The sequence below is a fragment of the Podarcis pityusensis genome (assembly GCF_964106645.2).
Source record: "Podarcis pityusensis genome assembly, chromosome: 17".
Lineage (NCBI taxonomy): Eukaryota > Metazoa > Chordata > Lepidosauria > Squamata > Lacertidae > Podarcis > Podarcis pityusensis.
Genome location: NC_138042.1, coordinates 37,837,567 through 37,864,781, shown reverse-complemented (window position 1 = coordinate 37,864,781; position 27,215 = coordinate 37,837,567). Strand labels below are relative to the sequence as shown.

The following is a 27,215-nucleotide window of genomic DNA, read 5'->3' as shown; positions in this document are numbered from 1 at the left end:
GTTCTCCCAACCTCCCAGAACTGATTTGGGGTGGGGCATGCACAGTGGGAGGAGAGTAGGGCTGGGCGATACCTGGTTTTCAACATTGATATAGCATCAGCTAAACACCGTGAGATACTGATACAGCACGATGTCTGAAATAAGGATGGAGCTATGTAGAGGCATTGGCTGGCTTCATGGTTTCCGCCCACATAGTGATTTTTGATAGTTCAGACACACACACACACATCATGATTTGTGATGTATTGCCAGGTCAAAAATTGTGAAACTGATATCACAATATGGACTTCATACCGATTTTGGATGATGTATCGCCCAGCTCTAGAGGAGAGGGAGAGAAAGTCTAATTTAGCTCCTGCTAGTGCAACTGTTCAGCTGAATCCAACCCATGGTTCATTTTTACTTAAAACTGTTTTCTCACAATGTCGTCATAAAGGCATACTTGCTTTCAACATTGGCCAGCAAACAAACACAAGGGTTGGGTTTTGAAAAACTGTTTACGGTTCTTCCAAGGTCTTAGCAGCTGTCTACTGGGATTTGTTAGGGGTTTCATTTTTTCTTTGAACATAGCTGCTATGCTACGTCATAAATAATTTCTGAAACCCCATGCTTTAGTAGTGGTGTAGAGCTCCTGTTTGCAGATTGCCAATCCAAAGCCTCATGGATGTGCAGGACTTCTTGTCCAGGTCTTTGGACCCCAGCCATCAGTTCCAAAAGCTTTGCATTGTGGAAACTGGGCACAGCTGCAGTGTGAGTGGTAGTACAGCTGAGGATGATCACTGTCAATGCCAAAAGACTCAGTGGCATTATGTATAACCCTCGTGTCAAATAGTAAACCTTTTCACCATTTCCAACAGCTTTTACTGTCAGCTAACAGAACTGTAGGGGTGGGCTTAATAAATAGCATTTCTATTTTTACATCTGGCATTTGGCAGCAGTTAAACAAATGCAACAGAAGCTCATTTGTTTGTACAGTGATGTCCCAAGTGTGAACCGAGAGTGAAAACTGCAAAGTCTAATGATCTTTCTTGTCTTTTATTGAAAATTAGAGTGAACTGTTATTATCTGACTTAAAGAGTCAATCTATTTGCCTTTTGCTGTTTGCTACATCTTTCAGTCTTAAGGTAGCAGTGGCCACTTTTATTATTTCTATGGGATTGTTTATATGAAAGCCTCCTTGGGGGGCTAACCTTCCAAGTGTTGAAATAAATAAGTGTGTATAATGCTTTTTTTAATCTAAAAAAAGTCAGTTAAAATTGCTACCAGTGGTTCTTTGTTGTACTAGTAGTTGGAGTCTTTTTCACTCTCTCTTTTTAGCATTAGTCTAGCTAGGCATATTTCATATACATTTGGAAACCACTTGGTAAGTCCCATAATACTCTGGATATAAACATGTGGTCCAGCATTCAAAGAACTGCACAACTTGTTGGAAGGGAACTTTGGATCACATGAAACACATATTTTTGAGACTTAGGCTACAACCCTATATCCACTAAATAATTAGAGAGCTGAATGTGTGTATGAATTTAACAGCATTCCTTCAAATATGTTGTGCTCACTTGTGTTTTGCTTTTTATATTGAAGGTTTCACACATTCTCTCAAATTCCATGTTTCCGAATACTGGTGTGTGGTGGCGATGGCACTGTTGGTTGGGTTCTTGGCGCCTTGGAAGAGATCAGACACAAGCTTGCCTGTTCAGAGCCGTCTGTGGCTATTTTACCTTTGGGAACAGGTGAGTTTGAAACTGGATTTCAGGAACAGCAATGCGAAATTGTTATTTGCACTCATGACTTCACAGGTTCCCTCCTCCCCTGAAAATACTCTGGTTTGCTGTTCTGGCGAGCAGAATATTTGTTAATGATGAGGTCAAGTGCAACAAAAAGTTTAAAGCATTGTAAATTTGCAAATTACATTAAAAGAAAAATGTGGCACAGAAGTAGGTAGCAGCCATGATCTGTTTTGGAGTGAGGGCTTTTGCTTTCATATAGGTTGTTAACAAAAACTTGTCCTTTTTAAAAACAGGTAATGACTTGGGGAGGGTGCTCCGCTGGGGTGCTGGATATAGTGGCGAAGATCCATACTCCATTCTGATATCTGTAGATGAAGCTGATGATGTGCTTATGGATCGCTGGACCATCCTTTTAGATGCTCAAGAGGCTATTGAAAGCGCAGAAAATGGCGTGTTAGAGCCTGAGCCTCCTAAGGTATTTTTCTCATGTTTATTTTGTTACGACCCCGCCCCTGTTACGCCCCCTTTTCTGGCGTCTTCTGGGTTGCCGTGATGTGTGTGTGTGTGTTGTTGGGTGTCAGTGGATGTGCATGAATCTGTCGTTGCCTCTAGTTGAAGGGGTTGTGATGTGAACGTTCCGTTCTGCTTGTTGGAAATTAAAAATTCTGGACTAGGTTGTAAAATCTTACTTTTCCTATTTTATTAGATTGTGCAAATGAACAATTACTGTGGCCTTGGAATTGATGCAGAGCTGAGCCTAGGTTTTCATCATGCCAGGGAAGAGGAGCCAGACAAATTCAATAGCAGGTATGTGGGCCCTGTTCTTGTGCAGATGGATAAAACTTTCTCATTCATATTCACAGAGAAAAACATGGATGCTTATGTCTTTGACACTGCCTAAGGTTATTTTGTTCTTGCTGCAACATTTTTGGCCTCTATATATAATCCCTATATATAGATATATATATTTACTTTTAAATATATATATTTACTTTCCCCTGGGGTATCAGGTACATCAATAAATGGACATTAGCTTGGAATTGTCCCATTGTGTAGGCAAAGCCTTATTTGCACTTGCATCAATATGAAACAGGTGGGTGTGGGAGCACTTTTTTGTGGCTTCCTGCCACACCCTCTCTGTGAATTGGAACCATGTAGGCAGGATATGTAATGCGGTTTTCCCTATCTGATTTAAACCACTAGCAAGATCTGTTTACATGACTGTTCTGAAGAGCTTCTTTCTTTCACAACTGCAAACCATAATTAATCGGCCTCAGCTTAACCCATCACTGCAAAATCTGTGTGTTTTAAGATGAATAAGAATGTTGTGGACTTGCCTGGAAGTTCAGAGCACAGTTTAGGGTGTTCTGGCTATTCAGTATTCCTTAATGATCAGAAGCCAAGCTGCCAGTTACATCCTTTGTTAGGGAATTTATGGGTATATGGCCTTGAAAGGCTAGGAATCTCCTTAGGAAGCATTCCTCTCATCATTCCCACTAAGGATAAATAATGGGAAACTAGGTTTGGGTGTGTACAGGAACAAAGAAACTAGTTTGAGTGAGTTTTAGAGGGGGGCAAGGGAGAGATGGATGAACTGGGAGCTGAAGAAAGGTAGGCACTATTTGGGATTCTGGAGATCTGACGGGGCAGTGGAATTGTTGTTTGTAAGAGTGATACAAGGTGTACCTCCACCTATGCTTAAATTGTAGATTTGTAAGTAAGCACAAATATTACAGTGGTGCCTCGCAAGACGAAAATAATCCGTTCCGCGAGTCTCTTCGTCTAGCGGTTTTTTCGTCTTGCGAAGCAACCCTATTAGCGGCTTAGCGGATTAGCGCTATTAGCGGTTTAGTGGCTATTAAAGGCTTAGCGGCTTAGAAAAAGGGGGGGGGAGCGAAAAAAATCGCAAGACTCGCAAGACATTTTCGTCTTGCGAAGCAAGCCCATAGGGAAATTCGTCTTGCGAAGCACATCGAAAAACGGAAAACCCTTTCGTCTAGCGGGTTTTTCGTCTTGCGAGGCATGAGTCTCCCTGAATACATTTTCATCTTCAATTTTTTATCAGCAAGGAAAGCAAAACCAGTGATGCAGTATGAAGCGTTCTGTTTGTGTTGAATGAAGACTTTCTTTTTCTAGGTTTCACAACAAAGGTGTCTATGTAAAAGTTGGATTGCAGAAAATGAGCCACACAAGAAATCTTCATAAAGAAATAAAGCTTCAAGTGGACCAGCATGAAGTTGAGCTTCCAAATATTGAAGGCCTTATTTTCATTAATATTCCCAGGTAGAAACCATACATATGTCTGTGCATGCGGTTTTGTCAGAGTTCTTGTCTTTTGGAGGAAAAGAATCCTGCTGTTATGGTTGCACCCTGTTCTGTATTTTAATAGCCAAAATCTCTTCAATAGGATTCTTCCATTTAGCTTCAGCTTCACTGGCACTGAAAGTATATCACAGTTGGTCAGGTGTCAGCAAGAACCGTTTGCAGAGTTGAAATACATTGATTTGAGGAGAGGCAACTATTTTGATAAAGTGTGGCCCGTTTCAGAAATGTGTAAAGACACACGTTAATACAGAGAGTCTGGGCTGCTTTGTTCATTCTCTCTTCTGCCTTTGTCCATTCAGCTTGCGATGGTTTGAAGAGCTGCCTTATATTGAGTCATACCATTGATCCTCCTAGCTCAGTAATCATTTGTTCCAGTTGGCAACAGCTTTTCATTGTTTTCCCAATTCTTTCCCTCCCCCCTTCAAACTAGAGATGCCAGCAGCCTCCTAAGTGCAAAACATGGGCTACATCACTATGTTCTTAATCCTTTAAATATAGAGTTACAGCACAAATGAATTGAACAAAACCAGTTCTACTAACGTTCTTGATGAAATAGACCCAGACAAACCTTAGATAAATCAGCATCTGTTCAAAGAGTGGTCAGATGCAAATGCATAATAAGTTTTTAAGGAGAATTGGAAGAAGGTTTTGATGAGGATTTAAAAAAAAAAAAAAAATCTATACATTTTCTATATATAAGAAATGTTTGTTTTCTTTCTAACGTTTCTCAGTAAATTAAAAGATAACGTATTATGGGCCTGGTGTTCTGACTCAACCTAAACTGCAGGACTAGTTTCTTACACAGTCACATTCCCCTCCAAATATACTGTATAATGATAGCACATCTCTTAAGGTCCCTATATCATGTCTAGATAGTATATGGCTCTAACCGGAAAATCTCCATTCTAGCTAAGAGGCTTGATAGACTAGCCGATACATTGCTTGCTGGTGGCGTTAGGGTTCATCAGGATATCCGTTCTCTTCTTATTTATATATCTTCATGCCAGAGCCTTTAAAGTGTTCCTAGATTAGTGTAAAGTGTTCCTAGATTAGCGTAAGGTTAAAGGCTCACCTCCTTTTTTCAGTAACTTGTGCTGTCTTCTGAAGTATCCTAAAGTGCCCTCTGCTGGCCATTAAGTCAAAAGCACAGAGTCTTCCCGAAGGTTGGTGACTTTCCTGATAATCAGAGTGCGTTGTAGATCTCTGGTCCCGATGGCAATATGAAACACTCTCTGGACAAATCATTACTCCTCGACAGAAGGGCTATGCTCACAGCTGCTTATGGTTCCTTTAACTCCGTGCTTAACACATAGTTTGAGCACAACTCCAGCTTTATCTGCCACTACCAAAAGTAAAATACATATTTGCATTTTACACAGCTGAATGAGTACTATGCCTGTCACATCTTTTGCCTCCTTGTGGTCAAATTGCAACCATTCTGTTTCAGTGTGGTATGGATTTTAACATCACAGAACTAAAAAGCATCGCGTAAGTGTTTTATGTTGATGTTGACAAGCAATGAGAAGCCTGCCTTGGAGGTGGGTTGAGGGCACAAGTATGGTTTCTGAAGGAAAAATAAGTTTAGTGCATATATTAATGATTAATTGAATGAGAATGGACTCTTTTTGCTCCCCCGCCTTAGAGGTTCAAAGTGGTACCTTCCAGATGTTATTGAACTGCAGCGCCCGTCATCCCAGACCATTGGTCCTTCTAGCTGGGGTGGATGGAGAAACATCTGGATGGCACCATGTTGTTGAAGGAGTTTCCCATCCCCAGCTCCATTCACTTCAGTGGGTGCATCTCCTTTCCTGCACCCTCTCTCCAGCTTTTTAATGCTATGGGTCAGGGCAGCTCACAGGGTCACTTAAGAAGTGTCAACAAAAGAAGCACAAGTGACTCTTTGCACTTCTGGACAGTAGAGGACATGGGCCTCACACTTCTGCTGTCATTGCTTCTGTAAGAAGCATGAACTATAAGCATGAAGGTTGCTGGTCTGGGAACATATTCATGTAATTATTTTATTTTATGTTATGTTATAAAATAATTCTCCATAGGAGGATATTATGCTGCACTGATTAAAGAACAAGGTACTTGCTTTTGAAAAAATTGTTACTTACAGTTCTTTTGTATTCTGTCCAGCTGGGGTTCTGGTGCCGATCTTTGGGGCTCTGATAACGATAATCGGTTTGAAAAACCAAGAATTGACGATGGCTTACTAGAAGTGGTTGGTGTCACTGGAGTTGTTCACATGGTAAGTCTAGTGTTAAACGTCATTGCATTTGGCTAAATCAAACAGAACCATTAGCACCTTATGTCTAAAAATATCTTCCTTTGACTCATAAAGGCAATGTGATGCCAATCGTAACAATATTTTCACCCCATTTGACTTGACATGGGATGCCTTAAGTCATAAATGAAATTTAAATTGATATCTAAATGAGAGTTGTCAAAATAAACTGTATTGGTGATCAAAGTACAGTGCAACCTTGGTTCTCAAACTTAATCCATTCCGGAAGTCCGTTCGACTCCTGAAATGTTTGAAAACCAAGGCATGGCTTCTGATTGGCGCAGGCGCCCCGGAAACAATAGCCAACAGCTGCATCAGATGTTTGGCTTGCAGAAAACATTCAAAACCTGGAACACTTACTTCCGGGTTTTTGGCATTCGGGAGCCGATTTGTTCATCAACTAAACCGTTTGAGGACCAAGGTTCCACTGTATTCTCTTACCCCCCCCCCCAATAAATACATTCTCTGGTCACAATTCTGGGAATGTTTCATGTGAAGAAAAACTTAGGAAAGATTTCCAGAATTGTAAATATCTAGTACACTCGTGCTATAAGTTTGATCAGTACTTTATCTTGTAAAACAAGTTTGTGGTTTCTCTTTACATTGATATTTGATTTTGAAAGGACCGTTCTGATTGTTCTTCATAGGGTCAAGTCCAGGGGGGTCTACGTTCAGGCATCCGAATAGCCCAGGGCTCCTACTTCCGCTTGACGCTTCTGAAGCCAATCCCAGTACAAGTTGATGGAGAGCCCTGGATCCAGCCACCAGGCCAGATCATTATTTCTACAGCAGGACCAAAGGTATTGATAAACATTTTGTGTTGGGAATGTTATAGAGATATGGCATTAAAATGCATACACCCTATACCTATAGACCAAGGCAGCCCAACTTTTCATACCAAGTGGGCCACACACAGCCTTGCCAAGTGGGGAGTGAGGGAGGCTAATATTTGTGTCCCGTCCCCCCCAACCTTTGCACTGCCTTCCCAAAGCTGGCTAAAGCAAGGTGCCGGGCTTTAAGGAGGAGGCGCAAGATTTTAGCAGGGTCCTATAGCCCTCCCGGGACATGGGTAGCGCTGTGGGTTAAACCACAGAGTCTAGGACTTGCTGATCACAAGGTCGGCGGTCCGAATCCCCGCGATGGGGTGAGCTCCCGCTGCTCGGTCCCTGCTCCTGCCAACCTAGCAGTTCGAAAGCACGTCAAAGTACAAGTAGATAAATAGGTACCGCTCCGGCGGGAAGGTAAATGGCATTTCCGTGTGCTGCTCTGGTTCGCCAGAAGCGGCTTAGTCATGCTGGCCACATGACCCGGAAGCTGTACGCCGGCTCCCTCGGCTGATAAAGCAAGATGAGCGCCGCAACCCCAGAGTCGGCCACACCTGGACCTAATGGTCAGGGGTCCCTTTACCTTACAGTCCTCCCACCTCCTTCCCAAAGCTGGGAAAACGCTAACTAGGCTTTGGGAAGGAGACACGGACTCTAGGACCCTGTCACAACCCTCACACTTCCTTTCTAAAGCCTAGTGCCTCACTTAGTTGGCTTTTGGAAGGTGGCACGAAGGCTGGGTGTGTTTGTGTCAAATGTTTCTGTACTTGGGTCATGCATTGGACCACCCTACTATGGACCATAAATATTCAGAACAATCTTTCAGATCATTCCAGCTCAGACATAATCCATGTTGGCTTGTTAAGCTGCATGAGCTTTGTGCCTGCAGCCCCATTCTCCCTCCCTACCTTCTTGGCATGCTGTGACGGAAGTCTTCCTGGCTTAATTTACCATAGTTTCCTATTACATCTGAACCAGAATCAGAACAAACCAGGATCCAAAACTAATTTCAGGCATGGTTTTAAATTGTGGTTTCTTCCAATTCTGGCCATTACAATTTTCCATTAAGTTAATTTACCCAGGAAGTTTTTATTGTTAGCCTGCCAGAAAGGGCTGACTGGTGCAAGCATAATGCTCTTGCACATTTCAGCTTGTAGAATTGATGTTGCATCCAAAATGGGCAATGTCTAAGGTAGGGTTGGCTAACCCACAGCCCAGATCCAGTTCACCAAGGTGCACTGCGTTATCTCTTGAGAAAGATGGATGGATTAAAAATAAGTAACATCTGTGCTATGGGGGTGTTTTCTTAGCATGTACACTCTGAAATGTTGAAAGAGTCCATGTCAATTAAACGCCCACCTTTAAATCTCAACTTTAGTCTACTCTAGCAGCCTTTTGTTACGTATTTTACCAATACCTGTAGATGGGAAAGAAGAAAATGGGGTGTAAAGCTGCTCGTTGACATTAAGAAAAAATTCTTTCAAATAAGGATGTATTTCAAGAAAGGTTGTGTTGTGGTGATTGTTTTTAACATATTTCTTACAGGTTCATATGTTAAAGAAATCGAAACAGAAACAGAAAAAATCAGGAAATTTAAAGGACTCAAGATCTGAGAGCATGATGGTCAATGAAGTGGGACGCTGATGGAAAATGATATCCACAGAACAAATGCAGCGCACCTACTATAGATGAGATGGATCTGCCTGTTGTAAAACTGTATTTGTACAGTTCCAAGTTAAGAATTGGTTGCACAAGAGCCTGTTGTAATTATATTTCCATGTTTGTTGTACAGTGCCTATCCTGTAGCCGACATGAGATTTAGTTTATGCATCTCATGTTGGTCGGAGAAGTTCACATTAGGTAGCCTTTCCATAAACCATTAACCAGTTTTTGCTTCATGCCCGTAGCCAATAGAGCAGAGATCCCATTATGCCGTGCTCTTTATATACTACGTTTCCTCGCCTTATTCTCCCTGGGAGTCACTTATTTTTATAAAATAAGTTTTTAACCCTTAAAAAAACACCTCAAACCTACTTAAAGAGTTTTAAAGCTACCCCGGTGTTCCCCAAGAGGGAAACATGGTGAAGGGATAAAATTGTCACTTTTGTGATGTTGCTGATTACTTGTGCAATAATGCTTTAAGTAGGATTGGGAGCAAATGGATATCATTCCAGCGGCACAATCCCATTTTCCGCTGCACTAGGTGTGCTGCCACCATGCCAAGGTTCACTACAACGTTCCTGGTAGATTCCAGTTAAATGAGGCTCTTCCAAACTGCATATAAAAGAGATCCAGCAGCTCCTTCCCAAGTCTGCAAAGCACAAATTACTCAACACTCCCTTGATTGGAAAGATGCACTCAGCAGAGAGCTGGCAGGCTTGGCTGAATGCAATGGGGATCACCTCCCGCATGCATAGCTCTGTATGGATTGTGCCTCGGATATTTAGCTACTTTTTTTATTTGCCTGCATGAACACTTCCACACTACTCAATGGCTGTACATGTAATGGTAAACAACGTCTTATCATCCAGACCAGGGATTGTGGTTCTCAGTTTCAAACCTAGCCAGCTGCAAACCATGATTCTGCTTTTTATATGAACCAGTTTTGTTTTAAGCCACAATCCCTTGTCCAGAAAGGCAAGACTGGCTGACATTCAGGAAAAGGAAAACTAAACTCTGGTGAAGTTCTTCTTCTGGTGTTTTGGGAGAAGAGGAAGCACAATAACTCTTGTGGCTCCTTCCTACATGTATGCATAGTGGTAAACGATGGCTTAATGTGTGAACATGGCCAGTGAACCCTAAAAACCTAATATAATTTTATCTATTTTTATACTGCACAATCTTTTTCTATACACTACAAGCTTCTGGTTTTCTCCATTTCTCTCCCCCCCCCCTCTCTTTCTCTTTCTCTCTTTCTCTCTCTGTGCATGTATGTTTCTTTTTTATAGTTCAGGTCCCTATATTGAGATTTTTCTTACTTCATTCCCTAAATTCTAATTTCATTCCCTAAATTATTATTCTAATTTCATTCCCTAAATTATTTTAACATACAAAGAGACTATGAATGGCAAACCAATAATCAGTAAATATGGCACAATTTAGTAAACAAATCAGCATTCATTTATGTTAAGTATTGATACACTAAGTTGAAATATGCCTTAGTTTCTTCTCTATTGATGGTCTACATGTTTGTTTGTCTTTAAAGTGTGTCTTATGTGACTAGATCTAGATGTGGCTGTACTGATTGTGCAGATAGAAATGCTACATAGAAAGGTCCTTGCTTATAACTAGGGAATCATTCCCTGCTCTATAAATATATTGTCCATACAAGGAAAAGTTAATGCAGACTCTGTTCAGACAAAAGGCTAAGCCATGGTTTGTGGTTACGTGAACAAGCTGCATCAAGTCTCAGACTTGCACTCTCCCCCACTTCCTTCTCCAGTATTATCATGAGGAGATTAGAAGCTTCTACTTCAGCTTTGATTAATTGTAACTTGTTGTTATATCTGAACCTGGACAAACTATGGTTTATGAGTTATGAAGCTGGCATGTTTCAGTAAACCGTAGTTGAAATTGACCACCGTTTAGAGCTTAGGCATGATGTGAAACTAGTTAGGAAGTAAAGGCTTCTGATCTTCTCTCAACTATGCTACACTTCTTTCCTGTAATGATAAAACCATCATTTATCATTTCAGGGATCAGCCACTGCATGGATACGAGGAGATAAATCATAGTTTTTCATTGTGTCCAAATGAAGATAGTATCTTTCTGTGGATGCTAATCGCAGAAGGAAGATTAAGCAAGATAGCTGGTGACTGTAGCATTGTTTCTGATAATACCAATACAAGCTGTATTTAATTATGGAGAGAATATCATTACTCCTGAATGCAGAAGCAGTAGCAATACCCTCAAACAGGGTCCAAATCCTATAGATGCAACATTGCGTCTTTCAGATGCTTTTGCAACAAATAAGCTTAGGCTGCCTTTGTCCATCTGGAAGCAGCCTGAGAGGGCTGTGTTAGCCGCAGTACTGCACTCGTCATCTATTCTAATATACCCCATTTCGTATGTAGTTAATGAGAACATATCAAGCTTTTGTGCACAACTATGGCTTTTTTGAAAACGGTGGCATGCACAGCATCGGGAAAGCAGTGAAGGTGAGCAACTCCTTTCCCGCTCCACCAGGCATTCATGCCTGGGACACTTTGCAACCTAAAGGAACTGCAAGTTGCTCTGGTTTGCAGCAGGTATTCCTATGAGCAGCTGTCTCATTGCATGCGTAATTGCTGCAGAACAACTCTTCCTACACAACAGGAATGTCTGCTGGAGCACTGTCATTTTGACGCGGCAGTCACCGCTGCAAGAGTCTCCTGGGAGAAGGGTGGCGTCGGGACTGGACCCACCCAGTGAGACTCTGCGCATTGCCAGTGCTTTATCTGCACAAAGCTTCCAGTGTTGCCTGTGGGTCCATTTCTGATTTGCACTATGTTTACACAAAGGCTCTCTTCATGCACTGTGCGCCGCACAGCAAAAACAAAACAAAACACTGTGGCTTCTTTGTTACATGTATTTGTCTTCCAGATTGTTAGAGCACGTTGCAGTTTAAACGTACTTCCACACCAACCAGAGTTTAGCTGGGGAATGCTGCATATTTTGTAGACCTTCTTGTAACATTGGCAGGTGCTTTCTTTGCAAAAACTCTGAGCTTTGATACACAGATGAATGTGAATAGACCTTTAAGACCTTTTCATCTTGTTCGATCCTTCTAGGTATAAAATATTGTGCTTGTAGAATAGAAGTATTCAAGGGGGCTTTGAACTCATTTTTCTTGAATGGCAACTACCCCCATGAAATACTACTTTAAAACGAAAGGGAGTTTCATTTCGGATGATGCAGTTTGTCCTATGGCTGGGGAGGGACCATCAAATTTCACTGAATATGCTCAAAGCCTTGAGCTATCTCACAGTACCTCTTTGGTTACCAAGCCCTGTATTTAGTTATTTATAGTTTCTCCCTGAAAGCATAAACTGCTCTTACCTTGGTTTATCATATTGTTGATTTTCACTGCTCGTTAGTGAAATAGCACAGTGCAATATGCTATTTATGAAGAGTGTATGTTTCCCCAAATAAATCTCTTAGATTGTGATATAAATGGCGGTAGCATGCTATGAATTTGTTGGCAGAAAGTAGCTGCAGCAAGTGACTGGTTCTTGTCATGCACAAATATTGTGCAATTTAGTACTGGTTTGCACAGCTGCTTGGCTACAGTAAAGTTGTGCACTATGAGAAGTACATCTCCAGCACAAAGTCTAAGTACAACCCAAGAGAGATTACTTTGAAGTCAAGTGGCAGCTTGTTTTGTCTTTGGTCCAACTCAGCCCTTCATATGTGAACTATGTGCCCCAAAACAAGCTAAAGCTGGCACACCAAGCAGTGCTTGTGCATCTGGTTTTTGTGTTTGGGAACTAGAACTTGTTGTTTGCATTTCAGTTTCTCCACTTCATGTGAACTAAGGAACAATGTCTCATTAGGGGTCTGGGGGAGATGTATTGTGAGACAGCTCATCGAGCACAGCAAAGAGTGCTCTTCCCTGCAAAACTGCAGAAACTGCAGAAACTTGCAGTTCCTCCCTCTTCCTTGCATTAACTATGGCTTTGCATAACCGTGGTTTGTGATGGTGCACAGTAAACGCAGAGGTAATCCTGGTTTGCAAGCACACTTCAGCTTCTAGTCTACAAGGGAACCATGGCTGGTTTGACACAAATGTAAGGCAACCAAAGTGAAATCCAGGAAGACAGTGGAGGAAGGGGGGGGGGAAAGAGTTTTTAGGAGAGAGCACATGCTTCTGATTTGTGAACCATGGTTTGCATGAAACTAGCATTTAATCTGTATTGGAGTCAGGAGTCAGGATTGTGGCTAATTAACACTTTGTTTTTGTATGTGATGCACAGGTCCACACTCAGGTGTGCAGAAATGTGGAGTTTCTAAAATCGATGTGTGTGTACCATTATATACATTATGAAGTAAATGCATGGTCCATCTTTCCAGGACAAAAACCCCCTATCACCACTAGCGCAGCTTTTCTCACTGTACAAAGCGCTCATCTTCATGTCCAAGCTTAGGTCAGCATTGACAAAAATGTAGTGCTGTAATCTGTCTTCAGGCAGGGATCTTTGAAATCAACTGCATTATTGATTTCAGCCAATACTCTTTTTTAAAAAAAAACAACACAGGACTTGCATCCATTGTTTACATGCTACCTTTGTTTTGCACTTGTAATTGTAAGAGAAATTGCATTATATTTGGTATAGCTTAATACAAAGCCCTTTTTGTACAAGTGCATTTTAGGATTGAGGTCGTGTCTGAAGTACACCACAGGAAATTCAGTTTTGTAATCCCAGTATATTCATTTATGCCTATTTAACTACCCCCTCCCTCCCCCACACCTCCTGTTGCCCACTCAGAGATTCAGGAGAGGAATATAGCAGGCTACTAATAAATTAACTGAAAGTTCACTTTTAAGCTCAGATATAAACTGCGTGTTAAAGATTTGTAAAGTAAAACCCTATACAGACATTCAGTCCGACGGACAGTGTTAGCTTTCAGCACTTGTATTGGGACCATTGCACACACAGCTCAATGTAGCACATTGTGCTCTCCAATTTTGTGGTATACAGATCTTGTAGCTTGGGTATTTGCAGATTGAGCTCTGTCTTTTTGAAAAGGTGGCATTGGGGCAGCACACTGGATCTACTGTGCATTGGATCAAATGTGTACAAAGGTCCTTTCTCTTCTTGAGCTGAGCAGAACTTAAGTCATTCCCAAACCTCTTATGTAAATTTAGCCCTGTTCAGTTCCATGGGAACAAATTACTGTGATGATTCTGTCTGCCCTTTATCTGCAGCCACACTGAGCTGAAGCACTACATCCAAAAAACATGTTATGTTAAGCCAGATATTCTAACAGTTGTGTAAGATTCAGAGCAGCTAGTCTCCCCCAAATTGGGTCTGCGTGGCGCTAGAGAAGGTAGAGTTATATTATTGCTTGCAATGTTTCCTCACTTGAAATTTGTCCCAAAGCTGCTCTGGGTCATGTTGGGGGAACGCCTTTCGATGCTCCCCCATGGGAGCTTTGGGAGGTGATTATGAGTGAGGAAACAAAATAGGGATTTAAAAACAACCAGCCTCATTGCTTAGATCCAGTTCTCGATCACATGCGGCCGCAAAGCCTTTGTCTGTCTGTCTGTATTAAGTTAGGGAGGTCTTCCAACAAAACGTGTAGCTGAAATCCATGTACTTCAGACTGACTAGGTTGTGAATTGGGTTATACTGGAACAGGTGCTGCATTCGTTATGGTTTTAACTTCCTATAGTTCTGCGTTGAATGTAAAGCGAATCTTTGCATTGCTTACAGTAGCATAATTTAATGCAGTTAGGTTAGCAAATTTAATGTTTACAAGATGGTGACTGTTGATTGTAAGCTTCCATATCGATGCACTGCTTCCACTGGAAGGCTTGTCAGTCTACTTGCTTAATGGTATTAATTGCCTTTCTTGACACAACCTCTTAAGTAGGACCCTTCAAAAGCTGTGGGCGGTTTTTTGTTAAAAAAAAAAATTCTTTTGAAGACCAGGATGAGAAAAGTTTGTGTTGACACAAATATTGAATTAGAATATTTTTAAGAAGGTTTATATTTTCTGAAGATAATTTATAAGGAAGGTTTTCTATGCAATTATAGTAGCGTTGATGTAAATGATAATTCAGATATTCATTCTGTAAACAACTAAGAACCTGTTTTCAGGGTTCTGCCCCTCCCCATCAGACTTAATAAAAAGTATGTTTATAGGTCCCTTTAATGCTGCATTTTCTTGTAACATTTCAGTACATGCCAAACTTCATACACAAATATGGCTTCCAAGCAGGGAATTTTAATTTCCCATGTACATGCAATTGTATATGACAAGCACACATGCATATTTCCCTGTGTAAAACACACATGATTGGAAACCCTAATCTGGGACAGTTGAGGTCCAGAGACATACTAAAATACATGTGTGTCGATCACAGTGGTTGCATGTGCTAACTGTGTGCATGATTTCCTATATGGAAAGTGAAATTTGGTTTGTATAAAGCTGGTCCTTTTCAGCAGGGAATGCTTTGTGCAGTGTTATGAGGTGGATTGCATGAATCATTTTATGTAAATCATGCTTGGTCCTTCTTGCATATCTACAGTTGAGAGAACTTGGAACAGCTGCTTAGCTTTAAATTTCCATATATGTCTGTATTGAGCTGTGCTCATTCTTCTCAGTCAGTGATTTTCAAACTGGCCCAGCCTGATAAAAGTTTCAGAGTTGTATCGTACAAATAATGAATGTGCCCTAGAACACCCCATAAAAGAATTGCACTGCACAATTACTTGTGGCGGGCAAGCTATCTTTCAGGGGAGCTTGTTCACCATTGTGTATTATCTCACCAAAGAGAATCTCTGATCAGCTTGGAAGGAATCTTAGGTTTAACCTCCACAGCACAGTTTGAAGACCACAGCTATGAGTATAATGTGCAAATTCTTCGTGTTTGGTCACCTCTTGATGATCCTGTTTCTTTAATTTTTCAATAATTTGTTTAAACCAGATTGTTCTGATGTGGCCTTCTTAGAATTTATTCACTTTCTGCCAATTCTGGCCAAATCTATACAAACAAAGGACAGAAACAATTTTGTGCTTTTAGAGCCCATGACTGCTCTGTTTCCCATAATAGCAACAGTATATATAATGTGTTAGAAATGAGCTGAGAGAAACTTAATTTGGCAAATGTTAAATGCAAAAATTAGTATCTGTTGTAAGTCGTTCTGCTCATTTCTTCATAACTAAGGGAAGATGTCTAGATACATTCTTCCTCTTGTTCGATAAAGGCTAAATAGGAACTATAATCTAGTGGAACTGCAAACTTCAGGCCACATCTACACTACAAATACATCAATTTTATTCCAGTGCGGTTGGGTATTAGAAGTCTAAATATATGCTGTGCACATATGTTCAGTGCTGTGGCTCATCTTGAACTGTAAAACATTTACTCATTTTGGTAGTAGATGCAGTGGTTCTCATACTCTGGAGTTACCCCCTTTTCCTCTTTGGTGATGGGGGGGGGAGTTGCAGTGAGGTATTAGGCCCAGCTGTGGAAAAGCCAGACACATTTTTGTCTTGGCAGCAGAGACTTTGCTTTGCAGCCACTCAAACTACCTTTGCTAACCCTGCAAGCTGTAGATAAAAGATCTTCTGGCCACTGAGCTTCCCTCCTTCCTGCTTCCTCCTATGGAAGACCTGGATTGGGAGAGAGATGGAGGTGCCGTGTTGGACTTCTCTAATGCTGGCGTTGAATTAATGGCTCAGTCCACAGATCCCACAGGGTGCTGAATACGTGTCCTGATGTGTGAGAGGATGTGTGTGCTCACCAGCCAAAGAGATGGCTTTGAAAGTGCAGTAAGCTTAGAAGTGGGCCTGGGTTTTAAAAAATCAATCTGAGAAACACTGTGTGAGAAAGTTTGAGACCCATTTAAATAAGCTGAGCAAAGTTTAGTAGTGAATAGCTTTAAAAGCACCCCTGATTATGCCACAATGCAAAATTTACCACCTGCAATAGTTTGCCTATTGTGTAGTTCTTGCTCTTTGCAATCTGTGTGCTTAATAATTCGCTCAAGAGTAATTGTAAAATTATAACCGTTAGGTGAACCGTTTCCACATTGTGTGCCTAAACAGAAGCTAGAAATGCACATCATATTTGTTTACTTGTTCTTCTGTCTTAAACAGGGTTTTTATTGTGTACTAGTTTCTAGAGGTCTGCCTTGTAAACCCCTTCTTCTTGCCTTTGAATGATCAGTCCTGACACGCAATGACTGTAAAAGAATTATTTATATGGTGTGCTCTTTCTTTTTTTATTTAAATATCAGTTTGTCTTCAGAGTATATACTATATTCGTAGAGAGATTCTGTGTATATTTTTGCTACGTATTTGTGTTTGGTTTCATTTTGATTGTATGTATATTTTTGCACTGATTTGAAATTCTGTATCGATTGCTTTGTGAGTATTGACCATCTGATTAGAATTTGTCTGTGACAAATATAACTGCTAATTTCTGTTGAGCCCTGAATAAACTGGCCCTGTTGTGTTTTGTGGCAACAAGAAGGCTTGTGCACGCCTTGGGGCACTTGGAGTGCGTAAGAAACTGTTCCAGCTTAGTCCACAAATAACTAGCATCGCTACGTGTAAGCAGGTGAATGTGTCTCTGTTCCCTATGGTGTAATAACTTGATAACGTCAGTTTATTTGCCAGGTTGTCTGTAAGGGAGACTTTGCACACCTCTCACACCCATTTTGTACCCCCCTGTGCTGGTCCTGGGGGCTACCGAGAGGCGAGGTCTGAGTCCAGTTCGAGGTCGATGGTGCGGTATGGAGGCTGTCCGTCAAAGCTGAAGCGGGGTCCAAGGCGGGGAGTTGGGTGGGGTCAGGAACTCTGGCAGAAGAGAAGGACAGAGTGCAGGCAGGAACAGGCTACCAACAACGTTGCTCCCGCAACCTGGGACTGGGGCTGGCTGGCTTTTATCTGCCCCAAGGCATAGGGCAGCCCCGATCCTCTGGTGACTCGCCTCTCCTGTCCTGGAGGCGAGCACTCCTCCTGTGGGAACTTAGTTCCCTCCGCCTCTCTGCCCTGAGCCTCTGCAGCTCAGGAGAGGCTGGAGGGTTACCGGACCCAGAGGCAACCTCCTCTTCCTCTGACGGGGCTGAGAGTGGAGCACCTGCAGGCAATGGGTCCTCCATCACCTCAGGAGCCAGAGCAGACTCAGCTGGTGCCTGCACCTGAGGATCCAGCACAGGTGAGGGCCCTTCAGGCTCAAGCCCCAGCCCCGGCTCAGCTGGTTCTGGAGGCAGGGATTCCTGTGCAGGCTGGGATTCCTCAGGTTCAGCCTCTGAGTCCGAATCCCAGGCCATCACCCCCCCCCCAAAAAAAATCAACACTACAAAGTTACTAAGCATATTCAGCCTTCATAGGGTGGAGGTCCCTCTTTGCATCCCCCCCCTAAAGATTTTGCATCCTTTCGCAAATTTCTGCAGAGTCTGCTGGTACTTCCTTCTTGTGCACGGTTGATGTTTTCTTCGTTATATAAGCAATGCCACTCACATCCTCACCGTGAGAAACACAATTTATTTAATTTAAACATTTATAGATCACTTTTCAAACAAAGTTTCATCAAAAGGAAATATGCTGTTGCCCAACAATGGGAGATGCTGAAAATGAAGAGTTGCAGAACATTTGCATTCCCTCCTTTTTTCACAAAATTCAGGTTGGTATAAATATGCTTATTCCATTGAATTGCCCTTGGAGTGTAACACACTGGAAGAATCAAAATAGCTACTCTTAGTGAGTCTCAGACACTTAAACATTTCCGCACCATCACTAAGGATTAAATTGTCTTTTAATGGGGGTAGACTCTTCTTGCATTCTGTCTTGAAAAAGACACTCTCCAACTGCTGCAGGGAATTTGGACTGTACTTGTGAGAAGTTTCCTGTTAAGATAACCATCATCTTTTGCTCCAGTCAGCTCCCAAAGACTTATAACTTACTGTGCAACTGTGGCACTTGGGGTCTCAAAAGTCTTAAACTTTTCTTGAGGCACTTGGGTTAGTCCAGATTTCAACTAGAAGCAGTTCATTTTTCTGCCGTTACTGCAACATCCTCTTCTGATTTGTTGACTGAGAGGTCGTGAGATACTTCTGCAAAGATCCTCTTGTAATTAGTGTGAAAGGCAGCCACAAAGAAACATGCAGCCAGGCTGCAGATTCCAGCCATCATTAGCGTTGAAGCTGTGATGAGAAAGAGAGGACATTTCTGCAGATGTATTGAGAATGAAACCCAGCAGCTTAAAAATATATGAGAATTGCAAGATCAGTTTAGGAATCCTGCAATCCAGCTGCAATCCTGAGCCTACTTACCTGGGAGTAACTGCTAGGATTGCACAGTAAGGTAGGTCAGCATCAGTAACTATAGACCAGCTACCCAAACTTATTCGTTAATTTCCGTTCATATTGAAAATTCAATCTTAAATCTACTAGAATGTATAGCCAACTAAAATCAGCCATTATGCACTTTGAAGAAAATGTATAACTGAGTAGAAAAACAATGGCATAATGAACTATAGCAAAGATGTAATGGTTTTTTTAAAAAGGATAGGTAAAGGACCCCTGGATGATCTAAGTCCAGTCAAATTCAACTATGGGGCATGGCACTCATCTCTGCTTTCAGGCTGAGGGAGGCAGCATTTGTCCACGGGCAGCTTTTCCAGGTCCTGAGCCAGAGTGCATGGAAACACCATTTAGCTTCTCGCCGCAGCGGTGCCTATTTATCTACTTGCAGTGGTATGCTTTTGAACTGCTGGGTTGGCAGGAGCTGGGACAGAGCAACGGGAGCTCACTCGCATCACGGGGATTTAAACCGCCGACCTTCCGATCGGCAAGCCCAAGAGGCTCCGTGGTTCAGACCACAGCGCCACCTGCGTCCCTAGATATTATGGAGAATGCACTCTCACAGCATTGCGAGACAAAATCCCTGTTGCTGTTATGCAGAGACGAAAAGAGAGGAGGGCCTCAAAATACATAAAAGACCTTAAGAGCAACTAAAATAACTGCACCTCAAAAATCACAAGAAAATCACACAGTGTAAACCCAGGGTGGGGAACCCTTTTCGGTCCGAGACCTTGTTGACAATCTGGTGGGTGAGCGACAAACTCTCCTTGCCATCTGGGCAGGAAAGAGGTTATCAGAGTTCAAGGTCACACTTTTGTCAGTCAAAAGCAAGTATAGTGAAGCAAGGCTGCTGGGATATGTGTCCAGGGGTGAGTCTTGAGGGCCGGATAGAGAGGCCCTTGGCTGGAGGTTCCTCCAGCCTAAGAAGCTGGGGGACTCCTTGTTTGCAGAACTTTAGTACCCACACCAAGGCAGGGAAGGGAGCAGGTCAGGGAAAGAGACCTCTACTGCCATTGCTGTGCCTCAACCAACTGCCTCCCCGCCCCCTTGCAGCTGATATTCACCCCTGAAGGAAACCTCCACAGGTGTGTGTGTATGTGAGAAGAGAGAGGATATATTTATAATACGTGAAATAAATACGTAACAAAAACTTACTTGACCAGTCTAGTGCTTTGCCGATGGCTGAGGTGCAAGTAGAAAATGGAGCATCTTTCTTTTCCACAGCTAGGCTTTGCAGCAAAAGCATGAGCACAACACCTAGAAGTTGGCTGTGGAAACAAAAACAGTCCACCATGCAGGTCTCCTCTTCATGGTTATGTCACACACACACACACACACACACACACACACACACACCCATGTCCAAGACTGGCTCTTTTTTATGTGCACGGGGGAGGGGGGGAATATATTGTCTGTAACAGTCAAGATTCACTTTTATGTCTAGAGCAGACATTTTGGGTGGTACTCCGTGCTAGTCCTGCGCAGACTAGACCCGCTGAAGGGAATGGGCGTGACTTAGAATCATAGGGTGGTAGTGTTGGGAGGGTCCCACGGGTCATCTAGTCCAACCCCCTGCCATGCAGGAATAAAGGGAAGGAGCACCGCAAGAGAGGAGCTCAAAACCATTCCCGCTTCTTTGAGAGAAGGGGCAACACCAGAGGATTCAAGAATGTTCCGCTTCAATGTTCTGTTTCTGCAGTCTGAAAAGCCTTGAAATGTTTTGGCCATTTAGCCTCCATATTGGGTCTTTTTCGGCCCTTGGCTTCCAAAGGTGAAAGCCACCTTGGTGTTTTATTTTCCAGCAAGTCTTTATATTTTGTCCAGACATTAAACAATGATTTTCTGACAATATGGTTCTTAAAGGCCTTATTTGCTTTAACCTTGTCATACCATAAATATGCATGCCATCCAAAGGCATTGTTAAACCCTTCCAAATCTAACACATCAGTGTCCTCAAGAAGTAGCCAGTCTTTTAGCCAGCAGAACGCTGCGGCTTCATAATACAACTTTAAGTCTGGCAGGGCAAAGCCCCCTCTTTGTTTTGCATCGGTTAATATCTTAAACTTAATTCTGGGCTTTTTGCCCTGCCAGACAAACTTAGAAATGTCTCTCTGCCACTTCTGAAAGCACTCCGTTTTGTCCAAAACCTGAAGTGTTTGAAATAAAAACAACATCCTTGGCAATACATTCATCTTGATAGCAGCAATTCGGCCTAACAAAGAAAGTTTCAATTTTTACCAACTATCTAAGTCTCTCTTAATTTCTGTCCAGCATTTTTCATAATTGTCCTTAAATAGACTTAGATTTTTTGCTGTTATGTTTACCCCTAGGTATTTTACTTTTTTAACCACATTAAGTTCCGTCTCATTCTGAAACCGTTCTGACTCTGTATCAGTCAAATTTTTCCCCAAAACCTTAGTTTTCTGTTTATTTAGTTTAAATCCAGCCACCCGACCAAAGTCATTAATCAGTTGTAATACTCTTTTCGTACTGGGCTCTGGCTTCTGCAAGGTCAAAACCAGGTCATCTGCGAAAGCTTTTAATTTATATTGTTTCTGACCGACCTGAATTCCTTCCACCAACCGATCCCCTCTAATCATGTTCAATAGCACTTCCAGAACCGAAATAAATAACAAAGGGGAAATAGGGCAACCTTGTCGTGTCCCTTTTTCAATTTTAAACTCTTCTGTAACCACATTATTAACTATCAGTTTAGCTTTCTGTTCTGAATATATCGCCTCAATCCCATTCTCAAAACCCCGTCCCACTCCCATCTCTCTTAAATTTCCCATCATAAATTTCCAGGAGATATTGTCAAAGGCCTTCTCCGCGTCTATAAAAATTAAAACTGCTTTTGTATTTATGTCTGTTTGCAAAAGTTCCAAAATGTCAATAATGTTCCTTGTATTAGCAAACAGATGTCTTCCTGGGAGAAAGCCGGCCTGGTCCTTATGAATTACTTCATTTAAAACTTTTTTAAATCTATTTGCCAAAATGTCTGCAAATATTTTGTAATCCACATTTAAAAGAGAGATGGGACGGTAGTTCTTAAGTTGTGTCTTTTCAGCTTCCGACTTTGGTATTAATGTGATGAACGCTTCCTTCCACGACTCCGGTGCCCTCTTCCCCTCCATAATTTCATTGCTGACCTCCATCAAAGGTTGTATCAAATAGTCTTTTAATGTCTTATAGTACTTGGAGGTCAGCCCATCTGGTCCTGGAGATTTGCCAAGTTGCATGTTCTGGATGGCTTGTTCGATCTCCTGTTGTGTTATTTTAGAATTCAGGATTGTCCTATTTTCTTGTGACAATTTAGATAGTCCGTTTTTTGCCAAAAATTGTTTAATCTCAACATCATCTTGCGGCCCTTGGGTGTATAATTTTTTGAAGTATCTCTGGAAACACTTTCTGATGTCCACTGGATTCTGGATGTTTTTTCCATCAACCTCTAAGTTCGTAACAGTATTTAATCTTTGTCTTCTCTTCAACTGCCAAGCTAGCAGTTTTCCACATTTATTCGCCGACTCAAACGTTTTTTGTTTCATTAATTTAACCTTCCATTCAATTTCCTGATTTATCAATTTAGAATATTGCGTTTGATAAAGTTTAATTTCTCTCAGAGTTGGCTGTGACTTCGGATTCACTCTTAATTTCTTCTCTAATTCTTTTATTTTATCCAAGATCTTATCTTTTTTCTCATTTTGTGTTCTTTTCTTTACTGCATTCTGTTGTATCAAGAATCCCCTCATTACAGCTTTGCTTGCGTCCCAGATTATTCTTTTTTCCACCATATTATTCATGTTTATCTCAAAATAGTCCTTCAAAACTTTTTGGGCCTTCTTGGTAATTTCCTGATCTCTAAACAAATTGTCATTCATCTTCCATCTAAAGGATCCAGTTGGTAATAGTGTCATATCCATCTTTACTGCATTATGGTCGGAGCAGGTCTTTGGGCAGATTTCCACTTTTCTGACCTTAGGTGCCAGGCCTCTAGAAATCCATATTTGGTCGATTCTTGTCCAGGTCAGTTGGGCTTCAGAAAAGAATGTTCCCTCTCTTCCTAGTGGGTTCTTTGTCCTCCAAATGTCAATCAAATCCATGTTGTCAGTCATTTCAAAAAAGGTTTTAGGTAGTCTGCCGTCTTTTGTAACATTTTGACTTTGTGACTTGTCCATGTTAGTTGATACGACCCCATTCATATCTCCCATCATTATGATGTTGTTGTAGTCTAGATAGTCCAGCATTGTCTCCTGCAACTTCTTGTAAAATTCCGATTTCCCTTCATTAGGTGCATAGATTCCTAATATCAGCAATTTCTCTCCTTGATATTGTATCTCAATAGCCAAAATTCTTCCATGTTCATCTTTAAATAGGAATTTAGGTGACAGGCTCTCTTTTGCGTATATCACCACGCCTCTCTTCTTAACTTTGTCCGACGATACAAATTCCTGGCCCAATCTTTTATTTATTAACACTTTTCTGTGGAGCCTCGTCACATGTGTTTCTTGTAAACAAATAATGTCCAATTGTTCTTTTTTTAATATATGAAATATTTTCTTCCTTTTTTCCGGAATGTTACAACCATTAATATTCCAGCTCAAGAGTTGCAGAGACATCCTGAATTATCTGGTTATTTTTCAAGGGGTGGTATCTTGTTCTCAGGATCTTCAGGTTCCACAGGTGCTGATGTTGGTACTGGCGTTGCCTCAGGCCCAGAAGGTAGTTCAATTCCTTTTTGAAGGTCCTCTCCGTATGTAGACAGGAATTTGTCTCTCTCTTCCAGTGTTCTTACTTTAACCTTTCTCCCTCTAAAGGTAAAAGATATTCCTTGGGGAAATTCCCACCTGAATGGAATTGCGTTGCTCCTTAGTAGTTTAACAAGTTCAGAATAGGCGGCTCTAAGATCCAACAGTAGTCTTGGGATATCTTTATAGATTTCAATTCTTCTATCCAAAACCTCCAGTGATTTTACGAAATGTAGTCCCAAGATCTTATCCCTTTCCTCCTTTGATCTCAATGTTATCAAACAGTCTCTGGGCCTCTCCTTCTTTATGAATCTTCCAAGTCTGAAAGCTGACACGATTTTAAAGTCCTTTTCTTCCAAATTCCAGAACTTGGAGAATTCTTTGGTCAAAAACTCAGTTAGATGTCCTTCTTCTGCCTCTTGTAGTGATCTAATCCTTAAGTTGTTCTCACGATTTCGCAGTTCTATCATGGAGAGATAAATCTGATGTTCCCCAACTTGTTTAGTGAGTGGTCTTACCTCTTGCTCTAAATTTTCTAATTTTTGTCTGGTGTCCTCAGCCAATTTCCGATTTTCTGCTGAGGCCTCCGTTAACTGTCCAATTGCTTGTGCATTCTGTACCACTTGTGTAGTTAATTTATTTAGACATTCTGTGTTTTTGTCAATCTTTGCTGATTGCGCATCTACTTTCTTGTCCAAAGCTTCCAATTTTTCAAAAATTTTGTCTAGAACAGAAACAGATGCTCCTGAGGCCATATCTTCCAATTGTAACTGCTCTGCTTCGCCCTCTCCCTCCACTTCTGAGGGCAAAGTAGGTACAGATGATCTACGTGTCTGTGAGGCTGAGGTTAGAGTTGTTAAAGTTGTTTGTTTAGCTCTCCCTCTTTTTCTTGTGCCACTCATTCCAACGTTATCTATCAGTCAAGGTCACACTGAGTTATTCCCATGGGAATGGAAAGGTCCAGAGCAAGCAAACAACAAGGGAATCGAAAGTAAAATGTGCATGTAAAGTCACTGTTTTAATCCAATCCTCTAGAGGGAGCTTAAAATGTCTTTCAGAGTCTAATTTAATGTCCAAGAACCTTCAAATACAAATGTTTAGCAGAGTTTATAAATGGTCACTTTGTTACAGACAGTGCTTATTTATCTCCAAAAAGAATGTTTCAAATTTAAAAGGTCTCAATACCCTCAGATTGTTTCAAGTTCCAATATACAGTATCCAAATCTGCAGTACTGACAGCTCCCTTAGTGCTCAGGCAGCTCCTGACTCTGGGTTTCACCTTCTAATTTGTAATCCAATAAAAGGAGGAAAGTCAAGTGCAAGTAAAAATCCCAAATCTTTAGCTTAAAGTCTTTACTTTAAGATGCAAGTTCAATAGATGCTTAGATCTGTAAAACTTAGAATCTCTTTCTTTCAGCCTCCACTCCTCCAGCTGATTGCTTTTTTCAAGTTCAATGGCTGCGGAAGACGGACTTCCTGCTTCCACGTCTCTCCGCTTTCAGCCAAGTTCAAGCCAATTTAAATTTTCCTTTTAAAGTCTCTAAATTCAAGTGACTCAGTCTTTTACTCACAAGTTAGTTGCTTTTCGTCCGAATCCGTAATTTGGCAGGAAAAGGGATCAGCGCTCACCGACAGTAGCAGCGCGGCTTCACTCCTCAGGCTGTGAAGCAGCTCTCAGCGCCGCAACCCCCCTCCGCGCTCCGGAGCCCCTTACGGGGTTCCTTCTGCGCTTGGAGGGTCGCTCAAGGCGCCCACCGAGCCTCAAGACCCCAGGCTCTTGCCGCCTGGGGTTTTCCAGAATGGGTCTCCGCTTCGCCGTAGCGGACGACCCGTTGCCTGGGGAGCCTCCTCTCCCGTTCAGAAGAGGACCGCCATTGCCGTTCGCGCCGCCCCCGGAAGTCATTTTTGTCTTGGCAGCAGAGACTTTGCTTTGCAGCCACTCAAACTACCTTTGCTAACCCTGCAAGCTGTAGATAAAAGATCTTCTGGCCACTGAGCTTCCCTCCTTCCTGCTTCCTCCTATGGAAGACCTGGATTGGGAGAGAGATGGAGGTGCCGTGTTGGACTTCTCTAATGCTGGCGTTGAATTAATGGCTCAGTCCACAGATCCCACAGGGTGCTGAATACGTGTCCTGATGTGTGAGAGGATGTGTGTGCTCACCAGCCAAAGAGATGGCTTTGAAAGTGCAGTAAGCTTAGAAGTGGGCCTGGGTTTTAAAAAATCAATCTGAGAAACACTGTGTGAGAAAGTTTGAGACCCATTTAAATAAGCTGAGCAAAGTTTAGTAGTGAATAGCTTTAAAAGCACCCCTGATTATGCCACAATGCAAAATTTACCACCTGCAATAGTTTGCCTATTGTGTAGTTCTTGCTCTTTGCAATCTGTGTGCTTAATAATTCGCTCAAGAGTAATTGTAAAATTATAACCGTTAGGTGAACCGTTTCCACATTGTGTGCCTAAACAGAAGCTAGAAATGCACATCATATTTGTTTACTTGTTCTTCTGTCTTAAACAGGGTTTTTATTGTGTACTAGTTTCTAGAGGTCTGCCTTGTAAACCCCTTCTTCTTGCCTTTGAATGATCAGTCCTGACACGCAATGACTGTAAAAGAATTATTTATATGGTGTGCTCTTTCTTTTTTTATTTAAATATCAGTTTGTCTTCAGAGTATATACTATATTCGTAGAGAGATTCTGTGTATATTTTTGCTACGTATTTGTGTTTGGTTTCATTTTGATTGTATGTATATTTTTGCACTGATTTGAAATTCTGTATCGATTGCTTTGTGAGTATTGACCATCTGATTAGAATTTGTCTGTGACAAATATAACTGCTAATTTCTGTTGAGCCCTGAATAAACTGGCCCTGTTGTGTTTTGTGGCAACAAGAAGGCTTGTGCACGCCTTGGGGCACTTGGAGTGCGTAAGAAACTGTTCCAGCTTAGTCCACAAATAACTAGCATCGCTACGTGTAAGCAGGTGAATGTGTCTCTGTTCCCTATGGTGTAATAACTTGATAACGTCAGTTTATTTGCCAGGTTGTCTGTAAGGGAGACTTTGCACACCTCTCACACCCATTTTGTACCCCCCTGTGCTGGTCCTGGGGGCTACCGAGAGGCGAGGTCTGAGTCCAGTTCGAGGTCGATGGTGCGGTATGGAGGCTGTCCGTCAAAGCTGAAGCGGGGTCCAAGGCGGGGAGTTGGGTGGGGTCAGGAACTCTGGCAGAAGAGAAGGACAGAGTGCAGGCAGGAACAGGCTACCAACAACGTTGCTCCCGCAACCTGGGACTG

The 27,215-nt window shown here is 41.8% G+C and overlaps 1 protein-coding gene and 1 long non-coding RNA gene across 2 annotated transcripts in view; one reads left to right on the top strand and one right to left on the bottom strand.

The window, feature by feature from the left end:
* The window catches only part of DGKQ (diacylglycerol kinase theta), a gene marked incomplete at its 5' end in the record, with an annotated part of 72,687 nt that extends 55,342 nt beyond the window's left edge, over positions 1–17,345 (top strand). The window contains 7 exons of the mRNA XM_080986734.1: positions 1,585–1,733; positions 2,024–2,205; positions 2,437–2,537; positions 3,867–4,013; positions 6,195–6,306; positions 6,990–7,142; positions 8,712–17,345. Coding sequence (XP_080842860.1) covers positions 1,585–1,733; positions 2,024–2,205; positions 2,437–2,537; positions 3,867–4,013; positions 6,195–6,306; positions 6,990–7,142; positions 8,712–8,810 — 943 coding nt within the window. The 3' untranslated portion in view covers positions 8,811–17,345. The remainder of the gene's footprint in view (positions 1–1,584; positions 1,734–2,023; positions 2,206–2,436; positions 2,538–3,866; positions 4,014–6,194; positions 6,307–6,989; positions 7,143–8,711) is intronic.
* A 997-nt stretch (positions 17,346–18,342) lies between these two features.
* LOC308466302 lies at positions 18,343–20,880 on the bottom strand. Its single transcript, XR_013980694.1, has 2 exons — positions 20,336–20,880; positions 18,343–19,021 (listed from the first exon to the last, which is right to left on the bottom strand). It is a non-coding gene; the product is annotated as an uncharacterized lncRNA (long non-coding RNA).
* Positions 20,881–27,215: the final 6,335 nt, after the last annotated feature.